This window comes from Euprymna scolopes, chromosome 31, assembly GCF_053919585.1.
Source record: "Euprymna scolopes isolate OS-2025 chromosome 31, ASM5391958v1, whole genome shotgun sequence".
Taxonomy (NCBI): Eukaryota; Metazoa; Mollusca; class Cephalopoda; order Sepiida; family Sepiolidae; genus Euprymna; species Euprymna scolopes.
In genome coordinates this window covers 43,826,706-43,851,003 of record NC_136512.1, presented here as the reverse complement: position 1 = coordinate 43,851,003, position 24,298 = coordinate 43,826,706, and the positions used below count along the sequence as shown (strand labels likewise).

Genomic DNA, 24,298 nt, shown 5'->3' with positions numbered 1-24,298 from the left:
GGCAGAAAATTCGTCCAAACTTCTAGAATGGTGTGTGTGTGAGAGAGAGAGAGAGTGATATGAAAATTAACTTCTTAAAATCGGAGTAGAACCGAATCAAGGCAGTACATCTTACATACACAAAGAGCTCGATATCCTTTAAGGTAGAGCTTTATAACAATGATGTGGGTTATGTTTACACTTTATTGCAGTTTCACTAGATTTTTGATGGTCAGAAATTGTACTAATAAATTGTTGTGAGCTCGTAAGAAGGACATAACTTGGTAATTAGTAGAAACAAAATATATTTAACAGAAAAACAAATACTACAAATAAAGAGCGTGGGTATTCCTCAGTACAAGACTTAACACATAACTGTGTGTTAATGCAGAGAAATATATTTGTTTTGAAGTTTTACAGTAAGTGAAAGAGTTCATTATTATCCGTAGGGTAGACACATCAACCCCCCCCCCAAAAAAAACTTAACTCTGCAGGGATCTAAGTATTGTTTTACTCCTAGGGTTTATCACAATAAAGTCTGGAGACCTCTGTTTGGGGCATACTTTATGTCCAATCCTTTACAATGAGATTTAATGTTTGCATTTCTTTAGCCATATCATCTATTAGTTTCTGAATGACATCTCAGTTATGTTTCGCAGGTTCAGTTAATCTGGTATTAATATTTAGGCATTCATACAAAGAAACTGAAATGATAGGATGTGGTATAGTCGGACAAACTACATATTTGCCAATTCTACTGGTGGATTGCGTTGATATTTCCCTTAAAGCTTCCACTTCTTGTTTGCTTATTGATATATATTATATATATATATCATGAGACAAAGAATACGGTTTCTAGTGGGTAGCTAATATGTGTAAGTCTTGAGATGAATAATAGTGTTTTCAGTGGTTAGCTAATCTGTACAAGTATTGAAGCAAAGCCGAAAACTCTATTATTTGTCTCGTGAGTTATACAGATTGGCTACTCAACCGAAACTATATTTTCCATCTCATAATATACAGGTTAGAAAACTGTTTTTTTTTTTCATATTAAGACATACAGATTAGCTACACACCAAATCTCAAAACTTATACAGATCAGATACACTCATCAGAAACTCTACCAAAACGCTATTCTTTGTCTCGTAACTTATATGGATTGGTTACCCACCGAAAACTCTATTCTTAATCACAGCCCTAATACGGATTGGCTACTCACTGAAAATTCTATTCTTGATCTCAGGTATTCTAAAGATCAGCTACCCACAGAAAACTTTATTCTGTGCCTCTGGACTATCCACCGAAAACTTTATTGTTTGTCCGAAGACTTATACCGACTAGCTACCAATTGAAAACACTATTCTGTGTCCCAAGACGTATACAAATTGGCTGTTGATCGTTAACTCTTCTAACATTAAAAATTGCTTTCAATTCAAAATTAAACATACCTAATAATTGTTCAGAAAATGCTATAAAAGAAAATGGCAAGAAAAGTATCAAAAAATAATAAATACATACAATGTCAGATTTATAAGCTTGAATTTTTCTGTTTGCTTTGTCACATTCAACATTGAATGCTGCTTTTATCTTTTCGATTGTCATTTCTGTTTCAACAATCTGCAGACAAAAAAGATACAAAAATATTTCAAGAGTAGAAAACGTCTCGAAAAAGCATCCTGGGATAATGCTGCTGCTACTATTAATAATAACTATAACAGAAGTTAAATAATAATAATAATAATAATAATAATAATAATAATAATAATCATAATAATAATAATAAAAGAAAAAAGAAAGACAAAGTAATTTCTATTGTGATACCTTGATTCCAACACTTCTCTAATAATTAATAATTTAATGCTTTTTTTGTAGAACGATTTGCCTTTGGCATCAAAATATGCCCTTGTTTTCAGTATCACTTTTCTATTGGAGCCAAATCTCCTTCTCTGGAGCATCATTTTGAGATCTACAAAAAGCTAGTAAAAATGCTGGAGAATAGGGTGAGTGCAGAAGAAATTCGAAGTGTAATTCATGTAGTTTTATGATCATTGAGATTAACTTGTGACAGAGTACACTTGATTTTTTGCATGTTTGGTTAGTTTGAACGGCTTTAATCTGCTGCTGTCCAATCAGCGGACTGTCTATTTGATTCCAGAGTTTCATTTTTTTGAAAAAAAGATGAAACATGTATCCATTGTTTTACCACATATTAATGCAAAAATTTCTGTTTGTTGCATTGAAACAATTGCAAACAACACTCAAAATTATTGAGACTTTGTTGTTTTTAATCTGCTGTAAGCAAACGCAGTACTCATTTGGAATAGAGCTTTCTCATTGATATGTTCATGCAAAACGGTGAGTACACACTGCCTTCTGAGATATTCAACTCCTTTATCATCTTATGCAACCCCGATTAACACTCAGCCAAAACGAGATTTTGACATTTTCCGCAACAACTCCTGAATTTAGTTAACTTGAAATTTCAGCATCATTTCTGTCTGTATGTTTAAAATCAGTGTTGTGAGGACATACACACCCTTATAATCACTAAGATGGACTTATCCATTAGCCATATAAGCAGCAAGTATAGACCGCTTAATGAGAGCTATTCGGATGTCGTACAGAGACAACTCTCCACGGACTTACTAATCTTCCTGTATCACTAACCCTGTTCTGGATTTAAATGTTCTTCGTATTCTCACCAGTCGTTGTGTTTTCCTACTTTCACCTTTCTCGACTCCACTACAATGGCGACAAGGATGTAAAAAAAAATTTTTTTTTTTAAAAAAGAACTCACGCACAAAAACTTCAACTCTCCAGCTGAAGAAACGGTCAATTGCAAACTCTCTAAGTTACAACACAAAATCTCAAAAGTTCAATGACGAAAAATTGCAACATAAAAAAGAAAACACTTAAATTTATCTATTCAAAGAAATTGTAAGTAGAACTTTTTTTCATGCTTGCTAAAAAAGAAAGAAGAAAAAAAAGCAATCTTGATTTAATTTGCCGTAGAACGGGTCGACGCAATTGTTTATGCAAATTACATATGGGCTTTATGTTAAAGATTATTTTTTTCTGTTACAGAAATTTTGGGAAATGAATTCTTGTTTTATGACAAAGTGGTTATTGTGACCGACTAGTTATTTGTTTGAACTATACCGAGAGAGGAAAAAGGCATATTCTTTTTACGGGCTGGGAAGCCATTTTTTGTTTTGATAACTTAAAAAAATAAGTTTTTCTCTTTTTTTTTGTCCAACCCCTTTTTTGCAATGGCATGCACGCACACTGAAAGGAAATGATACCTTCTATTGTTTTTTTTTCACCTGTCAATTTTTTAAAGCACTTTAAAATAAAGACTCTTTTCGGTTGGTTAAACTTTTGCTCACCAGCGGAGTGAGGAAAATACTGCTCGCATAAGGATATTTATTATTGAAAACTGGAACCCGGAACAATTTTTTTTAAAAACCGTAACTTTGCTGAACTTGTGCACTTGTATATTTTACATTGTATGTGTTATATTGTATATTTTATATTGTATGTGTAATATTGTATATTTTATATTGTATGTGTTATATTGTATATTTTATATTGTGTTGTATATTTTACATTGCATGTGTTATATCGTATATTTTATATTGCATGTGTTATATTGTATATTTTATATTGTATGTGTAATATTGTATATTTTATATTGTATGTGTAATATTGTATATTTTATATTGTATGTGTAATATTGTATATTTTATATTGTATGTGTAATATCGTATATTTTATATTGTATGTGTAATATTGTATATTTTATATTGTATGTGTAATATTGTATATTTTATATTGTATGTGTAATATTGTATATTTTACATTGCATGTGTTATATTGTATATTTTATATTGTATGTGTAATATCGTATATTTTATATTGTATGTGTAATATTGTATATTTTATATTGTATGTGTAATATTGTATATTTTACATTGTATGTGTAATATTGTATATTTTATATTGCATGTGTAATATTGTATATTTTATATTGTATGTGTAATATTGTATATTTTACATTGTATGTGTAATATCGTATATTTTATATTGTATGTGTAATATTGTATATTTTGTATTGTATGTGTCATATCGTATATTTTATATTGTATGTGTAATATTGTATATTTTGTATTGTATGTGTCATATCGTATATTTTATATTTTATGTGTAATATTGTATATTTTATATTGCATGTGTAATATTGTATATTTTATATTGTATGTGTAATATTGTATATTTTATATTGCATGTGTAATATTGTATATTTTATATTGTATGTGTAATATTGTATATTTTGTATTGTATGTGTCATATCGTATATTTTATATTGTATGTGTAATATTGTATATTTTATATTGCATGTGTAATATTGTATATTTTATATTGTATGTGTAATATTGCATATTTTATATTGTATGTGTAATATTGTATATTTTATATTGCATGTGTAATATTGTATATTTTATATTGTATGTGTAATATTGTATATTTTATATTGCATGTGTAATATTGTATATTTTATATTGTATTGTATATTTTACATTGCATGTGTTGTATCGTATATTTCATATTGCATGTGTAATATTGTATATTTTATATTGTATTGTATATTTCATGTTTTATATTGCATGGTGTATGCAGTATATTGTACTATCTTTTTCTCTACGGTAAAACAAAAATCTGTCCCCATTTCTGAACTATTGGCATATCAGAGACAAAAGGAACACGTGTCAATGAGAAAATAAGTGTATGCAAAATTAATCGATAATTTTTGCACTTCTACTGAAGAGTATACTAGTCCATAAATTATAAAAGTTTTCCCTTGTTGTGACTTCCGGTTAAGTTACAAATACCCTTAAAAGAATAAAAAAAAGTTTCTCTTCGAGAAAATAAAATAAAGAGACACAATGGAAGATGTGACAGAGACGATAACCCATCTAATTGAATTTCAAATGGAACAGCAAAGAAGAGCTGACGATAGACTACAGCAGGCAGAAGAAAGAAAGATCCAAATGTAAAAGAGAGCTGATGACAGACTTTTGCATTGCAAACAGCAGAAAGAGAGAACTGAAGCTCTACTCCAGGTTTTAATGAATAAGAATCAAGCTACAGAGAGCGATACAGCGTTTTCTCAGAGTGCGGTACTAAGTACAATAAATAATTTCACCTACTGTCCTGAAGAAAATCAAACATTTGAAACGTATTTCAGACGGCATGAAGGTCTGTACAATATCGAGTGTGGAAGTTGGGCAGACCAAAAAAAAAAGATCCGTTTGTTACTCAGCAAACTAGGGGCTACGGAACACGACAAATTTGTCGACTATATCTTGCCACAAAAGACTAGCGATCTGATGTTTACGGAAACCATTAAACGACTAACTGAACTATTTAGTTCGAAATCATCGCTGTTCCATAGACGGTGGACATGCTTGAACCTTACGAAAAAAGACGATGTGGATTACTTGACTTTCGCCTCGATTGTTAACAAACGCTGTGACGATTTTAAATTGTCAGAATTGAGTGCTGATAATTTCAAATGCCTAATATTCGTCCAGAGGTTAATTTCGACAAGAGACTCTGAGATCTGTCGAAGAGTTTTGTCAAAACTGGAAAGTAAACCAGGCTTAACTGTACCAAAGCTGGTGGAAGATTGCAAAATAATCATTAGCATCAAGAAGGACTCAAAGAATATCGAAGAAGCTGGTATTGCACACATAAAGAACATACAGAGAAGAACTAAGGGGTACTCTCCAAAAACCAAAACGGAAACTAGACGCTATCTTCCACTTAAGCACGAAAGACAAGGTACCCAAAAGCCTTCACCCTCGTTTTCACTGAGGAAACTTACATTGGTCAAAGGATTGCCTTTTTCGTACCAAAGAATGTTTTAATTGCAAAAACTAGGACACAAAAGCTCACACTGCAAATGTAAGAAGAAAAGTAAAATTCGTGTTCAACAGACGAGAATGAATAAGAAAGACGAAAATAACAGTCGAAAATACGCCTTAGTTAGAATTTTAAACAAGGACGTTAAATAGGCTGACTAAGTAGTATCGTTTTCTACAGAAAAACAGGAACTTTAAAGTGGATCTAAAAAAGCTTTTCCCTGAAATTTTTTCAGCGGGCTTGGGTAAATGTAGGAAAGCAACAGCCAAATTTGAACTGAAACTGAAATGCAGAGCCAGTTTTTAGGAAAAAAAAAAAGGAACGTACCATTCGCTTCGCTAGAGATAGTTAATGAGGAACTTGACAGACTAGTCAAGACCGGCATCTTACCAGTCATTTATTCCCAACATGCATAATCTTTGGGCCCCACTTAACAAACTTTTGAAGAAAGACAGTACTTGGGAATGGACATCTGAATGCCAGAAGGTATTCAACAAAATAAAAACTGCACTGACGTCCGACCTATCTCTTATACATTACAATCCAGAATTAGATATCATAGTTGCTAGCGACGCAAGCTCTCATAGCATAGACGCTTGCATACTACACAGAATGCCAGATGGAAGCAAGAAACCAGTGGCACATGCGTCATGCACGTTATTACCTTCGGAAAAACATTACTCGCAGATCCAGAAGGAATCCCTCGCAATAATATTCGCAGTAACAAAGTAGCATCGTTATTTGCATGGAAGATTTTTTAATTTGCAAACTGACCATAAACCGTTCCTAACTGTCTTCAGATCGAAGAAAGGACTACCTGTGTATACAGCAAACAGAATGCTGAGATGGGGTACGATCTTACTTAACTATAACTTTAAGTTAGAATACCTACCCTCACAAAAAATTGGTCATACTGACGGATTGTCAAGGGTAATTCCAAGTCAAAGCAAACCACTAGAAGACACTGTGATCACTTCTTTAAAAAACGACGACGAGATCAAAAATCTGATGTTTAACGTGATTAAAGAACTACCAGTTACCCTACAGGAAATAAAATGCGAAGCCCAAGAAGACAAATTCATTTGATCCACAAAACAGAAAATCATGGAAAAAATTGACAGATAGCGGACATTTTCTCCTTGTGTGACAAGGTACTAGTATATAGTGAAAGGGTGGTTATACCCAAGACTTAACAAAAACGAATATTAAGAGATTTTCACGCAGGACATCCATGGAAGAATAGGATGAAAAGCCTTATGCAGAGTTATGTATACTAGCCGCATATGGATTTAGACATCTCAAATTTGGATTCTTGCAAGGATTGTTCTTTAGCAGCTAAAGCACCACCAATCACTTACAAACCATGGGCAAAGACAGACCAACCTTGGTCGAGAATACATGTGGATTTCGCAGGACCAGTGATTGTAGTAGATAGCTATCCAAAATGGCCAGAAGTACTCAGGTGCAAGAGACCCACCACAGGGGTCACTATCTCTTTCCTCCATGAAATTTTTGCCCAATTTGGCATTGTCGATTGCTTAGTTAGCGACAATGGGACACAGTTCACATCAACTGATTTTAAGGAATTCTGCGACAGTTTTCAAATAAAACACATTAATATACCTCCGTATCATCCAAAATCAAATGGACAGGCAGAACGTTTCACAGACACTTTGGAAAGAGCATTGAAGAAAGATTCAGGAACACTTTCAGATAAGGCCTTACAATAGTTCTTACAGGTTTACAGGATCACACTAAACCCGAATACCCCTGAAGCAACGTCTCCTATAGAGACCATGTTTGCATGAAAAATACGACCAGTATTCAAAAAACTATTGCCAAAACAAGCAAATTCAGGTAGGACTACCACCGTTCCCACAAAAAAGTATAACCCAGGTGAAAAAGTTTTCTTTAAAGAATACGGAAACAATACATCGTTTTGGGAACAGGGAACAATTGACAAAATAATTGGAAACACAACCTACATCGTTCTAGGCCCTACCACCACTCACAAGAGACACATAAATCAAATTAGACGTCGTCGTAACGATGGCAAAGACACACCTCAAGTCGAGGAAGAAGCTGGCGATATGTTATATGATATGTTCTATATCGAGCCTCCCGAAGCAAACTTAGAACAGTGCCGATCGACAAGGAAGAGAAAGGTTACTGAACCCTTTATCATCGATCCAAAAAGGAAGAAATATGAACGTTTTTTTCCCCCAGAACAAAAAAGCGTGGGAGGAGGGTGTTGTATCATCGTAATTTGTATTATTTTTCTTCGTATTATTATAATTTGTATTATTGTTGTGGGGACATACACACCCTTATAATCACTAAGATGGACTTATCCATTAGCCATATAAGCAGCAAGTATAGACTGCTCAATGAGAGCTATCCGGATGTCGTACATAGACGACTCCCCACGGACTTACTAATCTTCCTGCATCACTAACCCTGTTCTGGATATAACCAGTCGTCGTGTTTTCCTACTTTAAACTTTCCCGACTCCACTACAACTAGTATAGCACATCTTAACCGTTATTGTTTTCCTACAAAGCAACACATGAAATTCAGTTTTCTTCCCATTGTTTTTAAAATTTGAAACAGTAGTTTCACTTAAATATTTGTAATTTGTAATCTAATAATCCGATTCGGCTCAAATTTCGATATGTGCGATTTGAAGGTTAGTACTTAATAAGAATCATATAGATTTTTTATTAGTGACGACAGGCCGGGTATTTATCTTAAAAAAAGAAGAAAAAATTAACAATATTAAAAAAAAAGAAAGATGAGAAATAATGAGAAATAAAAGAAAAAATAGAAAATAATGGAAAGAGAAAAATCATAAAAATGAAGAAAAAAAGATTGAATAAAAATAGTAAAAAAAGTAAAAAAACTTTTAACGCACCTGTTGATTGTGTTGGCGGATATTCTCTTTCGTTTCATTCACATTAATTTGTATTCTACGTAGAAAGTAAAGGAAAAAGAAACAACGTTTTATTGATTTGATTCACAAAAAAAATCTATTGTTTCTCTAATGGATAGAATATCATTAAACATTTAACATTTAGTAAGAAATGTGTTCAATATTAGATTTGTTGGATGTGAAGTAATGTGCTAAGAAAGACGATAAACACATTTGGTTGAAAATAATGAATTGTGCCCAGATTAGATAATATGGAAATAAAATCCATAACTGCTAAAAAAAATGATTATCTAATGGTGGTTATAAGCTCATTGGAAGCATAATATTGTTTGGAATAATAAAGAAATTTTCAAAATATACAATTCTCTCATCGAACAAGAAATCATTTTAAATGTAAATTCTGATTATGCTAAAGCCATTCGTTTGGCTATTGTTTCTGTGTTCATGGTTCGATTTCTGATTGGAGTTGGTGTTGTTCATTTTCCTTTGCATTGGTTTGGTTATTTGCTATCAAAGTTAGTTGCTGCTTTACATTGACTGCTGCTTGGTGATGCTGGTGTGGTTTATGCATCTACATTGCTGTGACTTTGGATGCAATTGTGGTATCAGTTTTGATGTATTGGTTGAGGTAACATTGTATGTTTCTTGCTATATAATTTGCTGAGTAAGTGTTATCTTGATGAGATGAGGATAAATGTTAAATCTAATTTGATGTTTTCAATCATGAGCATTTGTGAAAAGATAGTGTTGGCATGTTTTTATTTTAATCAGAACCAAAATTTTCATGTGGACATTCATTTTTGGAGATGTTTTCAAATCAAACAGCAAAATCGTTATTTTTTACCATCTTATCTTCTGAGGTTCCAATGCTTCGGAAGTTTGTCATTTGGTTTCTATGGTATATCATTAATTGCTCAAAAGGTAGAGATGTCTCGGGTCACATCCACGTGCACGAATATTCCTTCGTTGAGGAGCTATTTTATGATCTTAATGAATTTTAAAACCCTGATCTGACATAGATTGTTCATTTTTTATAGAAATTTGTAATGAAGTAATTGATATCACTGTCTGGTTCAAACATTTTGTATCCTATTTGTATCACATAAGAATTGTTGTCACATTAAAATATTATATTCCTCTTTCTATGTCAGCTATGTGTATAGTAATGACTGATAACATCTCCTGTAGATATAACTGGAGTTCATCGATGATAATCTTTGTTTGGTATTTGTCTGTTTTGATTATTTTTGCTTATTTTCTTATTACATGGTGACACCAGTTGTTATATAGTGTAATATATGGTTGTGAGAGAGCATAGAATGAATGACAAAGCAAATGATTAAAAAATTGTGTTGAAAATGATTGATTGTATTAAAAATATATACAACTAGCACGACCCGTGTACTGGCGTTGCCCAGTGTAAGTCTTGTGGAGTAGACCTTTATGCTATACCCTATCTGTAACCCCCCCCCCCAAAAAAAGCAACAATTAAACTACAGTTGTTAGTGGGAGCCACTACTGGCCCAGTAAAATAGCGGGCCCTGTCGCTCATGGCCAAAATGAATGCACCGTGCCAAAGTAATATTAGTATCTATAAACCCATTCTTAACATAGGGATTTTATTATGTGCTGTGATTATTTTGTGCTTTCACCTAACATGTCAAATAAAAGTAGGGTAATGTGGCCTATAAGATAGCAATTGTTACTGTCAACCTGTCATGTATAATGAAAATAAAAGAATGAACTTAAAGTTAATTATAACCCAATGCATTTATTCCAAAGAGAACATTGTGTCATGAGGAAAAGAAACAACCAAAAAACACTGAACAATGATTAAATTTGTCCTTTTCACTTTGTCATAATTTTTTCTGGCAATTATCATCGAGTACAGGCTTAATTTTTAGATTAAAAAAGAAATTTAAGGTAATATTTTAATGACTGTAATAGTCACGAATCAGTTTGTAATGATAACGTTCTAATAAATGGAACTTTTTTTGCCACATCAGTTGTTAAGCCATTAAATGTTTCCCTTTTTCTGTTGATAATGTGAAAGCTAAGCGTGTAATCTATGATAAGCACCGTAAAAATTTGCTAAAAATTGAAAATGAAAAATCTAAATGCTAGTGGCGACATTAACAACGGGAATGGCTAAAATGTGGCTGTTCACTGTGGTAGAACGTTATACTTCCAAATTTAAGCCTGTAAATGCTGATAATCGCTTGAAAAATTTATGAATAAGTTAACCATAAAAAAAGTAAATGGTAGGGGCAGCATTGCTCAGGTCTACCAATTCTCTTGTTTTAAAAAAATATTTTACAATTTGAAAATCATGTGCGTTTTAAATGTTCTAAAAGGATAAATGTGTCCAATAACTGACCCTAATTAGGTTGCCGGACTCTACTTAATATTTGAAGCCAAATCTTTCAGAAAAAAAGCCAAAAAAAACAGCCAAATTAAATACTATAGCCAGATTTTCACAAATAAAAAAGCCAAATTGAAAAAACAAAGAATTTGTACATAAATATATAAACATTTATGCATTTTACACATTCTTATTGTTATTTTTTATGTGCTTGTGTAGATAGGTGATGTTTTAAACTGACGCTTTTCATATATATTTATATATTGAAGAGTTTTGCTTCCAAATAATTGCATCGTTTTTATAATGATTTGTTCCAAAAAAAAATATTACAGAATTTTATTAAAAGAAATATGTTGCAAAAATAAAATTGTTGGCAAAAGGTAGTTTATTTTTTATTTTTATATTTTTTTTTTTTATGTAGAAGTCACCACTTTTCAAAGCCCAGAGGTCATTTCGAGGATAAGAGTTAATCAGTGCACAGTAGTCAATGGGACAATATAGTGATCGTTAGTAGTGGAAATTTGGTAAATTGGATTACTTCAGGGGAACAGCTCATCAAGAATTTGTTTACATTGGACTTGAAGACGACCAAATTGTAGTCAGCTGAAAAGCAGGCAAATGAAAGAGAGTTCCACAGGCAGTTCTAAGAAAAAAGCTTTGTTCATGATGATGTTAAGGTTTTTGTTCATGGAATTTACGTGTAGGTTTAGGCACAGATAAAGAGTGGGGGAAATTATTGATAGTGATTTCAGCTAGACAAGTGTTTTTCATAAAAGTTTGGCGAGGGGATCATAGATTGGAGCTCAGATGAGCACTTGCCATGAGAATAATGATAAAGCAGAGACAGGCTCGCAAGTCTCTTCTGTGGGAAAGAGATTGCAGGGAAGAGAAAAGGGCATCCCCCACTAGGCTACAAAGTCTATTTTGAACTCAGTCAAGACAGGATAAGATATTTCTAGTAGCTCCTTTCCAAATGTGGTAACAATACTCCATCCTTGGACGTACTTGGCTCTTAAATAGGTAGAGAATTGCATATCTACTGGAGCAATAGAAGGACCTCACCATTTTTCCAGCTACCTTGACAACGGATTTGATGTATGTGTCCCATTTCAACTTCGTTTTAGATGCATTAAAAGTAATCAACCACCTCTTTCCCCATTCTACTACATGCTCAAAATCAAAGAAGAGAGAATCAGAGAGAACTTGGTCATTTACGGCAGATGATGTGTTGCCATAAATGGTAGTGTCATCAGCATAAATGTCTAGGAATGATCTTAGAATGTGATTTGGGAGATCATTGATGTAAATCAGGAAGAGAGTTGGGCCCAGGATGTGTCTCCTGAGAGACTCCAGCATTAATACTGTGAGCTTATGATTTCTGCCCATCAATCACTACTCTTATGAATCTATCTATGATTTAATAATTGAGTAGATATTTCCAGCTATACTGTAGCTGAGGATCTTGTGGAGTAGACATTTATGGCATACCTTATCGAAGGCCTTTGATATGTCAAGAGCAATTGCCCTAGAAAGGAAACCTCCATCAAGATTTCTTAATCCTAGGAGATATATCTGCTGTAGATCTAGCAAAACAGAAACCATATTGCATGTCATAAATAAGGTTATTTTTGCTGAGGTGGTTGACTACTTCTCTATTTAACACAGATTCCAGCAACTTACTCATGATGCACAGGAGACTTATTGGTCTTTACTGAAAAGTAGATGACCAATCACCTGAATTCTCATACTGATGAGGTTTTCCAGTGTGTTGGGAAGCAATTCTCCTTAAGACAGCGCTTAAACAGCTTTGTAAGTATGGGAATTAGTTCTGGCTGAAGCATTTTTAGCACTATAATTGGAATGTCGCAAGGCCAGTTGCTTTACTGGAATCAAGGTTTTTGATTATCTTGGTAACATCACATACAGATATTTGTATGTCGCATAGTGTGTTTTCAGATACAGGAGGAAATACGGGGAATTGCTAACCTTGATCACATATGGTAGAATTAGCTGCAAAGTTCTTTGTAAAGAGTTTGGCTTTGTTTGATGCTGACGAGATGACCTCAGATCCATTGATGATGGTTGGAATAGAGCACACGTTTCTGTTCAGGACCCTGTTTGTTATTTGCCAAAACTGGTGGGAACCAACCCGCTTCTCAGCTACTGCATACTGACCGTCAGTATTCATTTAATTTTGTTTCGTTCGATAAACTTCCATATTTATTTTTTCAGCACAATAATAAAAAATGCAAATATTTGGTAGTTAACCTCTTCAATTTAGTACAGAGTTAACATCTTCAATATAGTACAGAGTTAACATCTTCAATATAGCCAAATTCTCTATATAGCATTAATAAAGCTAATGTTCAAGGTTAAAAAAAGTTAAATTGTTTTTCACCGTCTTTCACATTCACCTTAATTTGGTGATATTTATCGGTTTTTCGGGTAATCTGTAAACAAATAACACATGTAAAATTGTCACTGACAAATAGTCTTGCCATAAGCCGAACAATGCATGCATAGTTTGGTTGGCCGTCAGAAAGCATAACATTATTACATAAAAACTATTTGTTGGTGACAATTTCACATGTGATATTCATTATCATAATACTGGAAAACCTATTAATGTTGTCAAATCGTATGGAAACGATAAAATAATTTACAAATAAACTTCCATATTTCTTTAATTGGTATTTTTTGTTTGCTTTTTTAGGAGAAATCTTAATAAAAAAGACACAAATATTTCGGAGCTAAACTCTTCAATATATATGAAATGTATCGGTTTGAAGCATCACCAACCTACACATAGTGCATTTAATGGTAAAAAAACTCGATTGCAAGGGCTGTGTAATTTTGTTGTTGTTTTGACAGACATTGACAATGATGACGACGACGTTGACAACGACCAAGGAGATTCTTATTGTGGATAGCATGTTTTAAGCTTCATAAAAAAAGGCAAGTAAATGGGTTATTTAATGTTCATGTAATGATTTTCTCTCTTGTATTTTTCAATCTTACATGACTGCATTAAATGAATTTAACGTCAGGTGAAATAATATGTCTCTTAGTGATGCCAAATTTTAATATTAGTAAGTATTTGTATATAAAGTGAAGAACTGAATTACAGAATATGAGAGTTTTCAGAGCTCAGCCAATCAAAATGGACAGACTTTAGTGAGGGAGCCTTTATTATTTATGAATGGGAAATTAAAAAAATTATGTAAGGTCTATGTATGTATGAGCCAGTTACAGTTTGTGTAATCACAGAATCTGTGGAACATGTAGAATTCATCCCATTGACGACTGGTAGCACTGATAGGACTAAATATTTATAGAGAAAAATAGGGACTCCTTTCTCTAAAGATGTTGCGATTGTGATGGTGTATCTCTTAGGTTGCAATGTAGTATTTTATTATCATGACTGAATGAGGGGAATTTCTGCAGCTATTTTATTAATATAAATAGAAGATAGATGGAGATAAGTGTGTGTCTTGTTGACTGATGCACTGGTTTGTCAAAAAGTGGTAGAGTGAGGTTAAAGGATAGTAGCTGTTTGTGAGTCGATCAAGGTAAGTGAGCATTATTGGTATTGTTTTATGTTGAGGCTGGAGAACTGAATTTGGCTGTGAAAGTGCACTATTTATTAGAGATGTTTATGAAGAGGCAATTCTTTGTTGAGTTCTTTTTCATTGAGAGAACATCTATTATTAGTTCTTTAATCCAATTTTCTCTGACAATGTGAGGACTGGAAAACGAAGCTTCTGCACAGAGAGGCATTTTCTCATATTTCTTTTTCTGTCCTTAGTGTATTCATAGTAGAACAATATTCATCTGCGACTTGAATATAAAAAAAGATATGATTTAAGAAGACAATAACAATAAGTTTAAAAAGAAAATATCTTTAAATTTAAAAATATTTTAGGATTCTTGGTTGACAAGTTTTTATGAGAAAATAACTCTTACCTTGATTTCTCTTCCAAAAGTTTGTTAAGATTAATAACCAGGGTATCATGTTGCTTTCGTATAAGATTTCTCTGAGGACTGCCATGAAGAAACGGAAGAAAAATATAAATTAACGTATAATAATGCCCATATTAAGAACAAACTTTTGATATTTTTCTCAAATATTTATTATGAAAATGTTGTTGGATACTTTCTATAACAGTATTTCTTAGCATTTTTGGGGCAGTCACAAATCTTTAAAATTATGGACCATCAGCTTTATATTTGGTTTAATATCTATTTTACATGCTGGCATGTATTGGATGGTTTTTTTTATTGCATGATCATTAGCAGGATGTCATTCCGAATCATTAACTTTTCTTCTAATTGAACCCTTTTCAAAGTGAACAAAAACAACAAAAGCAGCTAAAAAAGCAATTTCTTTAAAACACTCAATTTTGGTTGGTATAATATTTCAATTTTAATTGATTATTGAGATTCGATTTCAATTAATCAGAAAAAGTCACTCTGAGAGCCGAGCATTCACAGAAGATTGCTACATAAGTGAGAACTGAAACACACCCAAGGGAAGAAGCACAGCTTGTTAAATAGACCCTTGTCAGTCATAGCACGTCTAATCAGATATCAGCAATCAACCTAAATCAAAGACAATTCATTGTCATCGTTATCTGGAATAACTCTACCTATCAAGAAATATTTCATTACACTCTCCAGACGAGAATTACCACTTCATCAAAAAGCCGTGAGTCAAAACAGAAGATTCATTAACAATCTCTTTACTCTTCAGCAGACGGCTATTTTCTTCCAATATTACTAGAAGATAAATTATTCAATATTACAATCAATTAAACGTTCATCTTGTATTTGTCACCATACACTTGTTAGTCTAGCAGTTACATAGGACATCTATTTTACTTACATGTACGCGCAATATCTAGTATTATATAGACTTGTAGCTTGGTTGATGCATTGACACACAGGCGATTAGCACATCACTGACATGCACACTGGAAGACGCATACAGACACAAATCAAGTCAGATACGTACAGACACGAATCAAGTCAGATATGTACAGACATGAATCAAGTCAGATACGTACAGACATGACTAACTCCTGTCTCCTGTCTCAAGATTTTCAACAGACAGCACCACATAAGAATATTAGTAATAGTAGTGACCAATAATTTCCAAACTAACTTGTCTCTGGCCAGATTTTAATTTTCAACAGTTATCCTTTTTCTTTTTTTCTTCCATCTAAACATAAATATGAATTTGTAATTTTGTAACGATGTTGCATGTCCGAGTAACACTGGTCCACCTTGCTACAGACTAAGAGTTGGGTGGGGTTTTTGATGTGGGGTTTAAGAAACATATATTTTCTCCAAAGTCTGGAATATGTTTTTATTGCCGATATGATAAACGGAAAAGAACAGTAAAGTTGACATGGCAACAAAAAGTCTACTTTGGTATCTAGGAAATATTGCCATTTAGTCCACCTGTTATATTTAAGTGCTAGACCATCAAGTAAGTGATAGAAATTGAACCTTGGAAGATAATACAGTTTCTTTGGGGGAAAAATAATTTGAGTTGAAGAGAAAAAAAGAAAAAAGGGAAAAAGAGAATTAAAGAGAGATATGGTTAGAAAGAGAAAGAAGAGATTCACATGAAAAGAAAAAGAATATGAAATAATGCGATAGAGAAAGGAAAGAGTAATCTTCACATTACAAAGGAGGAAAAAGCTGATTTAATAAAAACGATTGTGTTTTTAAAAATAAGAGACTTTGGCTGACTGTCGTTGGAAAGAATGCACTGCTCTGGGCCCTGGCCCCAAAAAGCTCTTGTTCCTAGCTGGGAGATCTAAATTAACCTAGTTGCCTTGCAACTTGCATCAGAAAGTCGTTGAAAACACAAAGAACTTAGCTTTCCATGTATGAAGATCTTTTAATTATTTTTGTTCATAAGAGTTATTTTTGAATTGTTGACTTGAAACACGGTTTGTTATAGCACCGATGCCAAATCGCAGCTGAGAAGAGCAGCATACAAGCCCTTCACCAGAGCAACCATGAAGAATGAACCCAACCGTAGAATCTGATGATGAGAGACCAGCTGAAAAGTTGCCATATAGACTTAGGGTCATGCACGTTTTGCATGCCCAGAATCTTAAAACAGTATTTTCCAGTGACCAGTGGGAGTCTGGCCACCCTTGAAGAATCCACCACCAGACGGGTAAGAGTGTAGCCCTGCTGGGTTGCGTCTATGGTCCTGTGAGCTAAAATCAATGAACACGGCCAAGGGTATATCACAAATATAGTCCTGTGAACCAGGATAGCAACAGATGCGGCCCAGAGGATTATAATTTTGCTAGAATTATAATTATAATTTTCCTAGAAAGTGATGTAGAAAATACAATCGTTGTTTTTTACACTTTCTTTTGTCTATCATGCTTAAGTTTGAAATAGCATTTTTCTGTTTTCTTTTGTTCACCACACACGAGGCATATTTCCACTGGAGTGTAAGTGGCTACTGTAATATATACCAGATTTATAGGGATCGACCTGAGTGAAGAGTTGGGCAACAAGATATTTGTTTACACTACATTTACATTTTTGCATGTTGACACTGTCGGAGAAATAGGGAACAGGAAGAAAATTCCAAAGGCAAACAGTTTGAGGAAACTATCAGAGTAGAAAATTTTTTGACATCTGGGGGCATTTACAGTTAAGGGGTGGGATTTTACTGCCAGTCGTGTAGGTTAGAAGTATTTTTGTTGAGAGAATACAATACTTACAATAGTAACTTCATTGAAGCACATTCTGCAGAAGTACTTGTAAATCATGCACAAGGATGCAACACTGCAGCAATGTGACAGGTGCTTGGCAGACAGTGTGGGAAATTTTTATAAGGTTAGAAATTTTTATAAGGTTAGAAATTTTTATAAGGTTAGAAATTTTTATAAGGTTGGAAATTTTTATAAGGTTGGAAATTTTTATAAGGTTAGAAATTTTTATAAGGTTAGAAATTTTTATAAGGTTAGAAATTTTTATAAGGTTGGAAATTTTTATAAGGTTGGAAATTTTTAGGCGAATTGTTTGTGCATCAATGTGGGAACAATACTTATTGTACAGGCGAATGGTGGTTTTATAGAGACATGGGAAGTTTACTAACCGGGTAGAGAGAGCTTACCATTTTTTAAAATAAAATCTGGTGATTAGATATAAAAATCAAGTACAGTTATTATTATACTCGGCCTTTATCTATCTATCTATCTATCTATCTATCTATCTATCTATCTTATATATATATAATAGCATGGGTGCCCGGCGTTGCCAGGTGTTTGGAGTTGTATGCTGAGCAAAAAAAAAAAAAAGAAGCAAAACAAAAACAAAAAACGGTCAATTTTTTAAAACTTTGACCCCTATTATGACCCCTGAAAATTTATTGTTTTGGGCTTAAATCGAGTTATTAAGTTAGATCCGTGTCCAAGGAACCTATATCTAAAATTTCAAGTGTTTGGACCCCAAAATGTCGGAGGAGTTAGGTAGAGTTCTCAAAGGTCAAATCGTTGAACTTTGACCCCCTTAACAGCCAAATTTCTGACCGAATATCGATCACATAGATTTTCCCAACTCTCAGTATATCAAATTTCGAGTCTGTAGACTGAATATTAACAGAGTTATTGCGAAGGAAAATGTACACAGACAGACAGACGGACACGTTCACTTATATATATATATATATATATATATATATATATATATATATATATATATATATATATATATATAAGTGATCTTGTCTGTCTATGTGGAAAATGGTCTATAGACTTGAAACTTGATATATATGACATTTGGACATGTGTAACAAATTCGATTTGTTTTTTAGCCAGTAAAAATAGCTGCTAAGGTCAAAATTAAAAACAAATTGGAACTCGGCAGGTGTAATTCGACTAAATGTGTTATTTCTATCCATGCACAAATATACATTCAACTATGTTGATTTTGAAACTTTTATTATGCAATTATGAGCTAAAATGGTAATGAATAATGCTAGTGAGCTATATGTTTTGATTTCGATTCTAATTGATGCCATCCAAGTACTCTATATATCTATAAAAGTGAAATTGTCTGTGTGTGTATTTCCCTACCAAATTACTCTGTCAATTTTCAGTCTACAGACTCAAGATTTGACATAAGGGGTATTGAGATTTGGGAAAATCCTTGTAATCGGTTTTTGGCGAGAAATTTGGCTATTAAGGGGTCAAAGTTCAACGATTTGACCTTTGAAAACTCTACCAAACTTCTCCGCCAATTTTGGGTCTAAACACTTGAAATTTTAGATGTAGGTTTCTTGGACATGAATCAAACTTTTTAACTTTATTTAAGCCCAAAACACTAAGTGTTAAAAGGTCAAGATTGGGGTCAAAATTTAAAAAAAATTGATCTCTCAGCCAATTTTTGGTCTAAACATTTGACATTTTACATAAAGTGTATTCAGACATGTGGCAAGCTTGGCTTTTGGCCGAAAATTTGGCTACCAAGGGGTCAAAGTTCAAAAGATTTGACCTTTGCGGTCTCTAGCAAACTATTCAGCAAATTTTTGGTACACATATATATATATATATATATATATATATATATATATATATATATAGAGAGAGAGAGAGAGAGAGAGAGAGAGAGAGGGAGAGAGAGAGAGAGAGAGAGAAAGAGAGGATAAATGACAAAGGTTATATTCTAAAATTCATGATGTTGACCATCTTATAATTTATTCCTTTAATTTAGTTGACTTAAACAATTCTTGACAGTATCTGTTTCATAGCACAAAATCAATCACTTAATTATTATATAAATCAGTGAATCTATTATGCCCTTAACTCATCAGAAGAAATAGCAACAATGAATCTGACAAAAGGAATTGAAGTGTGATTTGACATGGTTAAAATCCGAAAATTTGAAGGGAAGCTGCAAATACCTTTATATTTTTCCATTACACCATATTGAATTTTTATCAAACGAAGTCATTAAACCCAACTATTCATACTAACAATTTTGATTAATTTATGAATCTTCTTCCAAAATTTTCTATTTAGTAATTAGTAAATATATTAATTCTAATTTGTGTATACATACATATGAATGTAATATCAACAAATTATAAACTATTATACATGTTTATATATACGAAACTAAACTAAGCTAAAAAGAAAAAAACAACAAAAAAAACGATTGTCCATTTCGGTTATCATAACTAATCAATTGATTCGAATTGAAAACCATACATAATTTAATTCTGTTAGCCATTATAATCAAGCTTATTAATCCTTACAATTATAATTTTTAAAATGATACAATTCAAAAACTATACTTACGTTTTGTTAAGTTTAAAAATAATCTGAAAACTCCTTTATAATTGTAAATAATTAAATTTACTTAATAAAGTGAGGCAGAGTTACCTCCCTTGGAACAAATCTAACGAAATATTAACTTTACTTTTATTTATTTTCACAACGCGTAGACATCCATATTCAAGTAATAAGTAATTCTAATATAGTTTTAATGTTTTTCACTTAAAATTATTTTTAAAAAATGTAATCGATTTATATTATAAATTAATTCACTAATTTTTCAATATAAAATGTTAGTATTAAAAATTAATTCAATCGATAGTCATAAGTTATTAAGTTAAACTTCATATCTGCTAATGTTGAATTGTAAATTAATTAGTTACATTTACTTTATTTTTTTATTTATTTATTTATATATTTATTCATATTATTATCAATATCAGCCCCATCATTATTATTTATATTGAAAGTAATATTTTTAATTTTATTTTTTGGAATATAACTTTTTGTCATTTATTCTCTATATTGCTGTGTAATTACATTGAACTTTTTAAATAAGGATTGATATATATTATAAGAAAATAATTTCTACAGAAATATATATATATATATATATATATATATATATATATATATATATATATATATATACACATATGCACATAAAGTTATGAACAGTACATAGAGCCCAAGCAAAGCTGGGCTGAACTGCTAGTATATATATATATATATATATATATATATATATATATATATATATATATATATATATATATATATATATATATATTAGTGTTGGGACAGTAATCAGAATCGGAATCAGGAATCGGAAAAATCGGAATGTTTGACGGTATTGAAATTTGAAAAATTTGTACCGATTTTCCGATGCCAGAACGATTCTTTTAATTGTCTTTTTTATTTGATCTTGTTTAAAGCAAAATCTTCCATTGTTGGTAATAGTGATAAAATAATAAATACTTATTGATTTGAAACCATCAGTGAAACTAAAATCTCCCCACAATATATTTTTACGTTTATAAAAATATCTGCACATTTAACATGTGTGTTTTTATGGTAATCAGAGAAAAATACAGATATATGGTTAAATATTTAGAGATTTATAAAGAATCGGAAATCAGAATCGGGAATTTAGTATAGAATCGGTAATTTTATTGGAATCGGGAAAAAATATTGGAATCGTCCCATCACTATAAATAAATTAAAATATCATATTTAAGCGTATTTTATGATTGGGCTGCTAGTTATATTTAGAATGCACTAGATACTTATAGACTTTTTAATTTTCAGAATTATATTCCTTTAAAATTATTTTTTGAAAATTATATATTTTTAGTTAATCACATTTTATATATGTTACTTTCATAATTTGTATTTCATGTACCCCTATTTACTTGCCTCCCCAAAAGGGCAGAGTAAGACACAAAGTTCAGTTTTAAATCTGAGGAAAATCGAGCTCCCCAAAAAGGAGTCCTGGAACAAAAAAAAAAATTGCCTCAGTATGGAATGGTTTCTCCTGCACTGAACGAGGACAAAAAAGATAAAGTCTAGAATCTGAACAGAAACTACACCATGCTCCTAGCGATTTCTTTGTGGCATTACAAAGAAAAACTATTTTCTCATGCTTATGTATGTATCTGAGAAGTTGGAAGTCTGAAATCATGTTTTATAATCAACAATGAAACGACACATTCCTTAATGGTAAATCTGCTTACAGAAGAGTGTTGTTGTCTTTCTCCAATGTGAGTTGTTCATCTCTCAACGTGCAGATCTTGTCTTCGAGTTCACTTAAGATGGCGCTTCTACCTTCAAATTCCTTTTCATTTTGGGCATGAGCTGCTCGCACGGCTTCTGCAAAAAAGACACACAGGAAAAACTCAAAAAGAAATGAATTGGAAGAGAACAAATGATGAAAATGAAACTAATATGATTGAGATGATTTTTCGTTTTTACATAGAAGCCACCACTTATCAAGGCCCACTTTAGGATAAGGGTCAAAGAGTGCATAGTAGTTAATGGAACAATATCATATTATATCAAATTTTCATGGTTGTTATTTAACAAGTATTCATCACTTGAAAGTTTAATCTCTCTGCTGCACATGTTGATGGTGTGAGAAAGCAACCTCTGTCATGGACGTGCATCAGAAATAGAGATGCATCGTTGAATTCCTAGCAAAAATGCATTACGAATGGTCGTGACTAAGTAGAAAAAGAAATTCGAAAGTACAAAAGGTTGCTCATTTAGATGTATTAGATGTATGTGGATGACATATATATATATATATATATATATATATATATATATATATATAATCATCCACATACATCTAAATGAGCAACCTTTTGTATCATTAGCGATGGCTATCAGTAGTTGAGAAGGTTTCTTGTAATTATTAAAGGAAAGAAGTTTAGTCTTGGCAGCATTGAATGTTACTATTCATTTATGTCCCCATTCCACTACAGACTGGAGATCTTTTTCTAGGGTTTTCAAATTGTAACAGATACATTGATGGCATTGCCAAGGCTGCTGCAAAGAAAGTGGGCTCTCTCTACCATGCTAGAAAGTTACTTATGCCTGAAAGTATTTTCTACCTCTACAAAGTCACTATTCGCCCATGTATGGAGTATATGCTATATTTGGGATGGTGCATCTGCTACTAGTCTCTCACTCTTAGACAGGGTTCAGAGGAGAGACCCAACCTAATAGGTCCCACACTGTCAGTAAAGCTTCAACTTCTGTCCCATTGACGAAATGTTGCATCCCTCTGCATGTTTTACAAGTATTCTAATGGTAGGTGATCTGAAGAACTTCAAGCCCTTGTACCCCCTCGGCATAAATACCCCTGAAAAACCCGACAGCAGCTAAACCCTACCCTACACAGTAAAGATCCCCAGAAGCCAGAAAGCCTTCTACTTTAATAGTTTCTTTCCTCCGACTTCTAGCCTTTGAAATTACCTTCTGAGTCCCTGGTTCCCTGACATACAGAAGGTCAAGTGTAATGTGACCAGACATCTTGCTGCTCAACTTCCTACCTAGTATCCCTGTAAATTATGTCACAGATAGTATAGTAGCTCCTTACATCAAAGTGGCTATGTGCGTTGTTTGTGGAGAAAATAGAATTAAAAAAAATAATAAAATATATTGTTTTTTTTGCTTCATTTTATTTCAGTCGAAGTGCTCAAAAATCAAAGGGCCTCATTCCTAAGGGATAACACTTGATCTCTACATAAGATGCATAGATATTCTAATATTCCATTAACATTCTCCTTTACCTAATTCCTTTTTACCAAATCAAAAGTTAGTAAAGAAGTTAAGCACATTAATTTGCCTCTCACTAATTGACCAGTTAACTACATTATGGTATATCTTTTTTTATGGTTTCTTGGTTTTACCGGATTGCAGGACAAGCATTCATCTAGTCTATTAAAGTATCCCGCTTAGTGATGTTAGTAGAGGCAACATTACTTTTAGGAAGTGCACGTTTATGCCGGTACAGAGTAGCCATACAGAGGGCATCTTATTTTAGCTTCGAATACTATGTTATTTAATATATTTGGTGAGGATTTTTGTTAAAATATTTGGTGAGGATGTTTTTAGGGAAAGTATACTCATACCAAGTTGTCTGAAAAACCCTTGTAATAACCTTAGACATACGAGAACAGTGTATAGGCATTCAAATTTTTTCCAGTTTCTCTCTCTCTCTCATATATATATATATATATATATATATATATATATATATAATAAAATAAAAATAATTACGTGATTTCTTTGGAT

General features: G+C 32.5%; 1 protein-coding gene across 2 annotated transcripts in view; it reads right to left on the bottom strand.

The window, feature by feature from the left end:
• The window catches only part of LOC145255724 (uncharacterized), a 137,755-nt gene that overhangs the window by 96,206 nt on the left and 17,251 nt on the right, over positions 1 to 24,298 (bottom strand). For both annotated transcript variants that reach the window (XM_080114325.1, XM_080114327.1), the window contains exons 4-7: positions 22,234 to 22,369; positions 15,156 to 15,233; positions 8,813 to 8,867; positions 1,498 to 1,596 (exon numbers count right to left, since the gene is read on the bottom strand). In XM_080114325.1, coding sequence (XP_079970451.1) covers positions 1,498 to 1,596; positions 8,813 to 8,867; positions 15,156 to 15,233; positions 22,234 to 22,369 — 368 coding nt within the window. The remainder of the gene's footprint in view (positions 1 to 1,497; positions 1,597 to 8,812; positions 8,868 to 15,155; positions 15,234 to 22,233; positions 22,370 to 24,298) is intronic.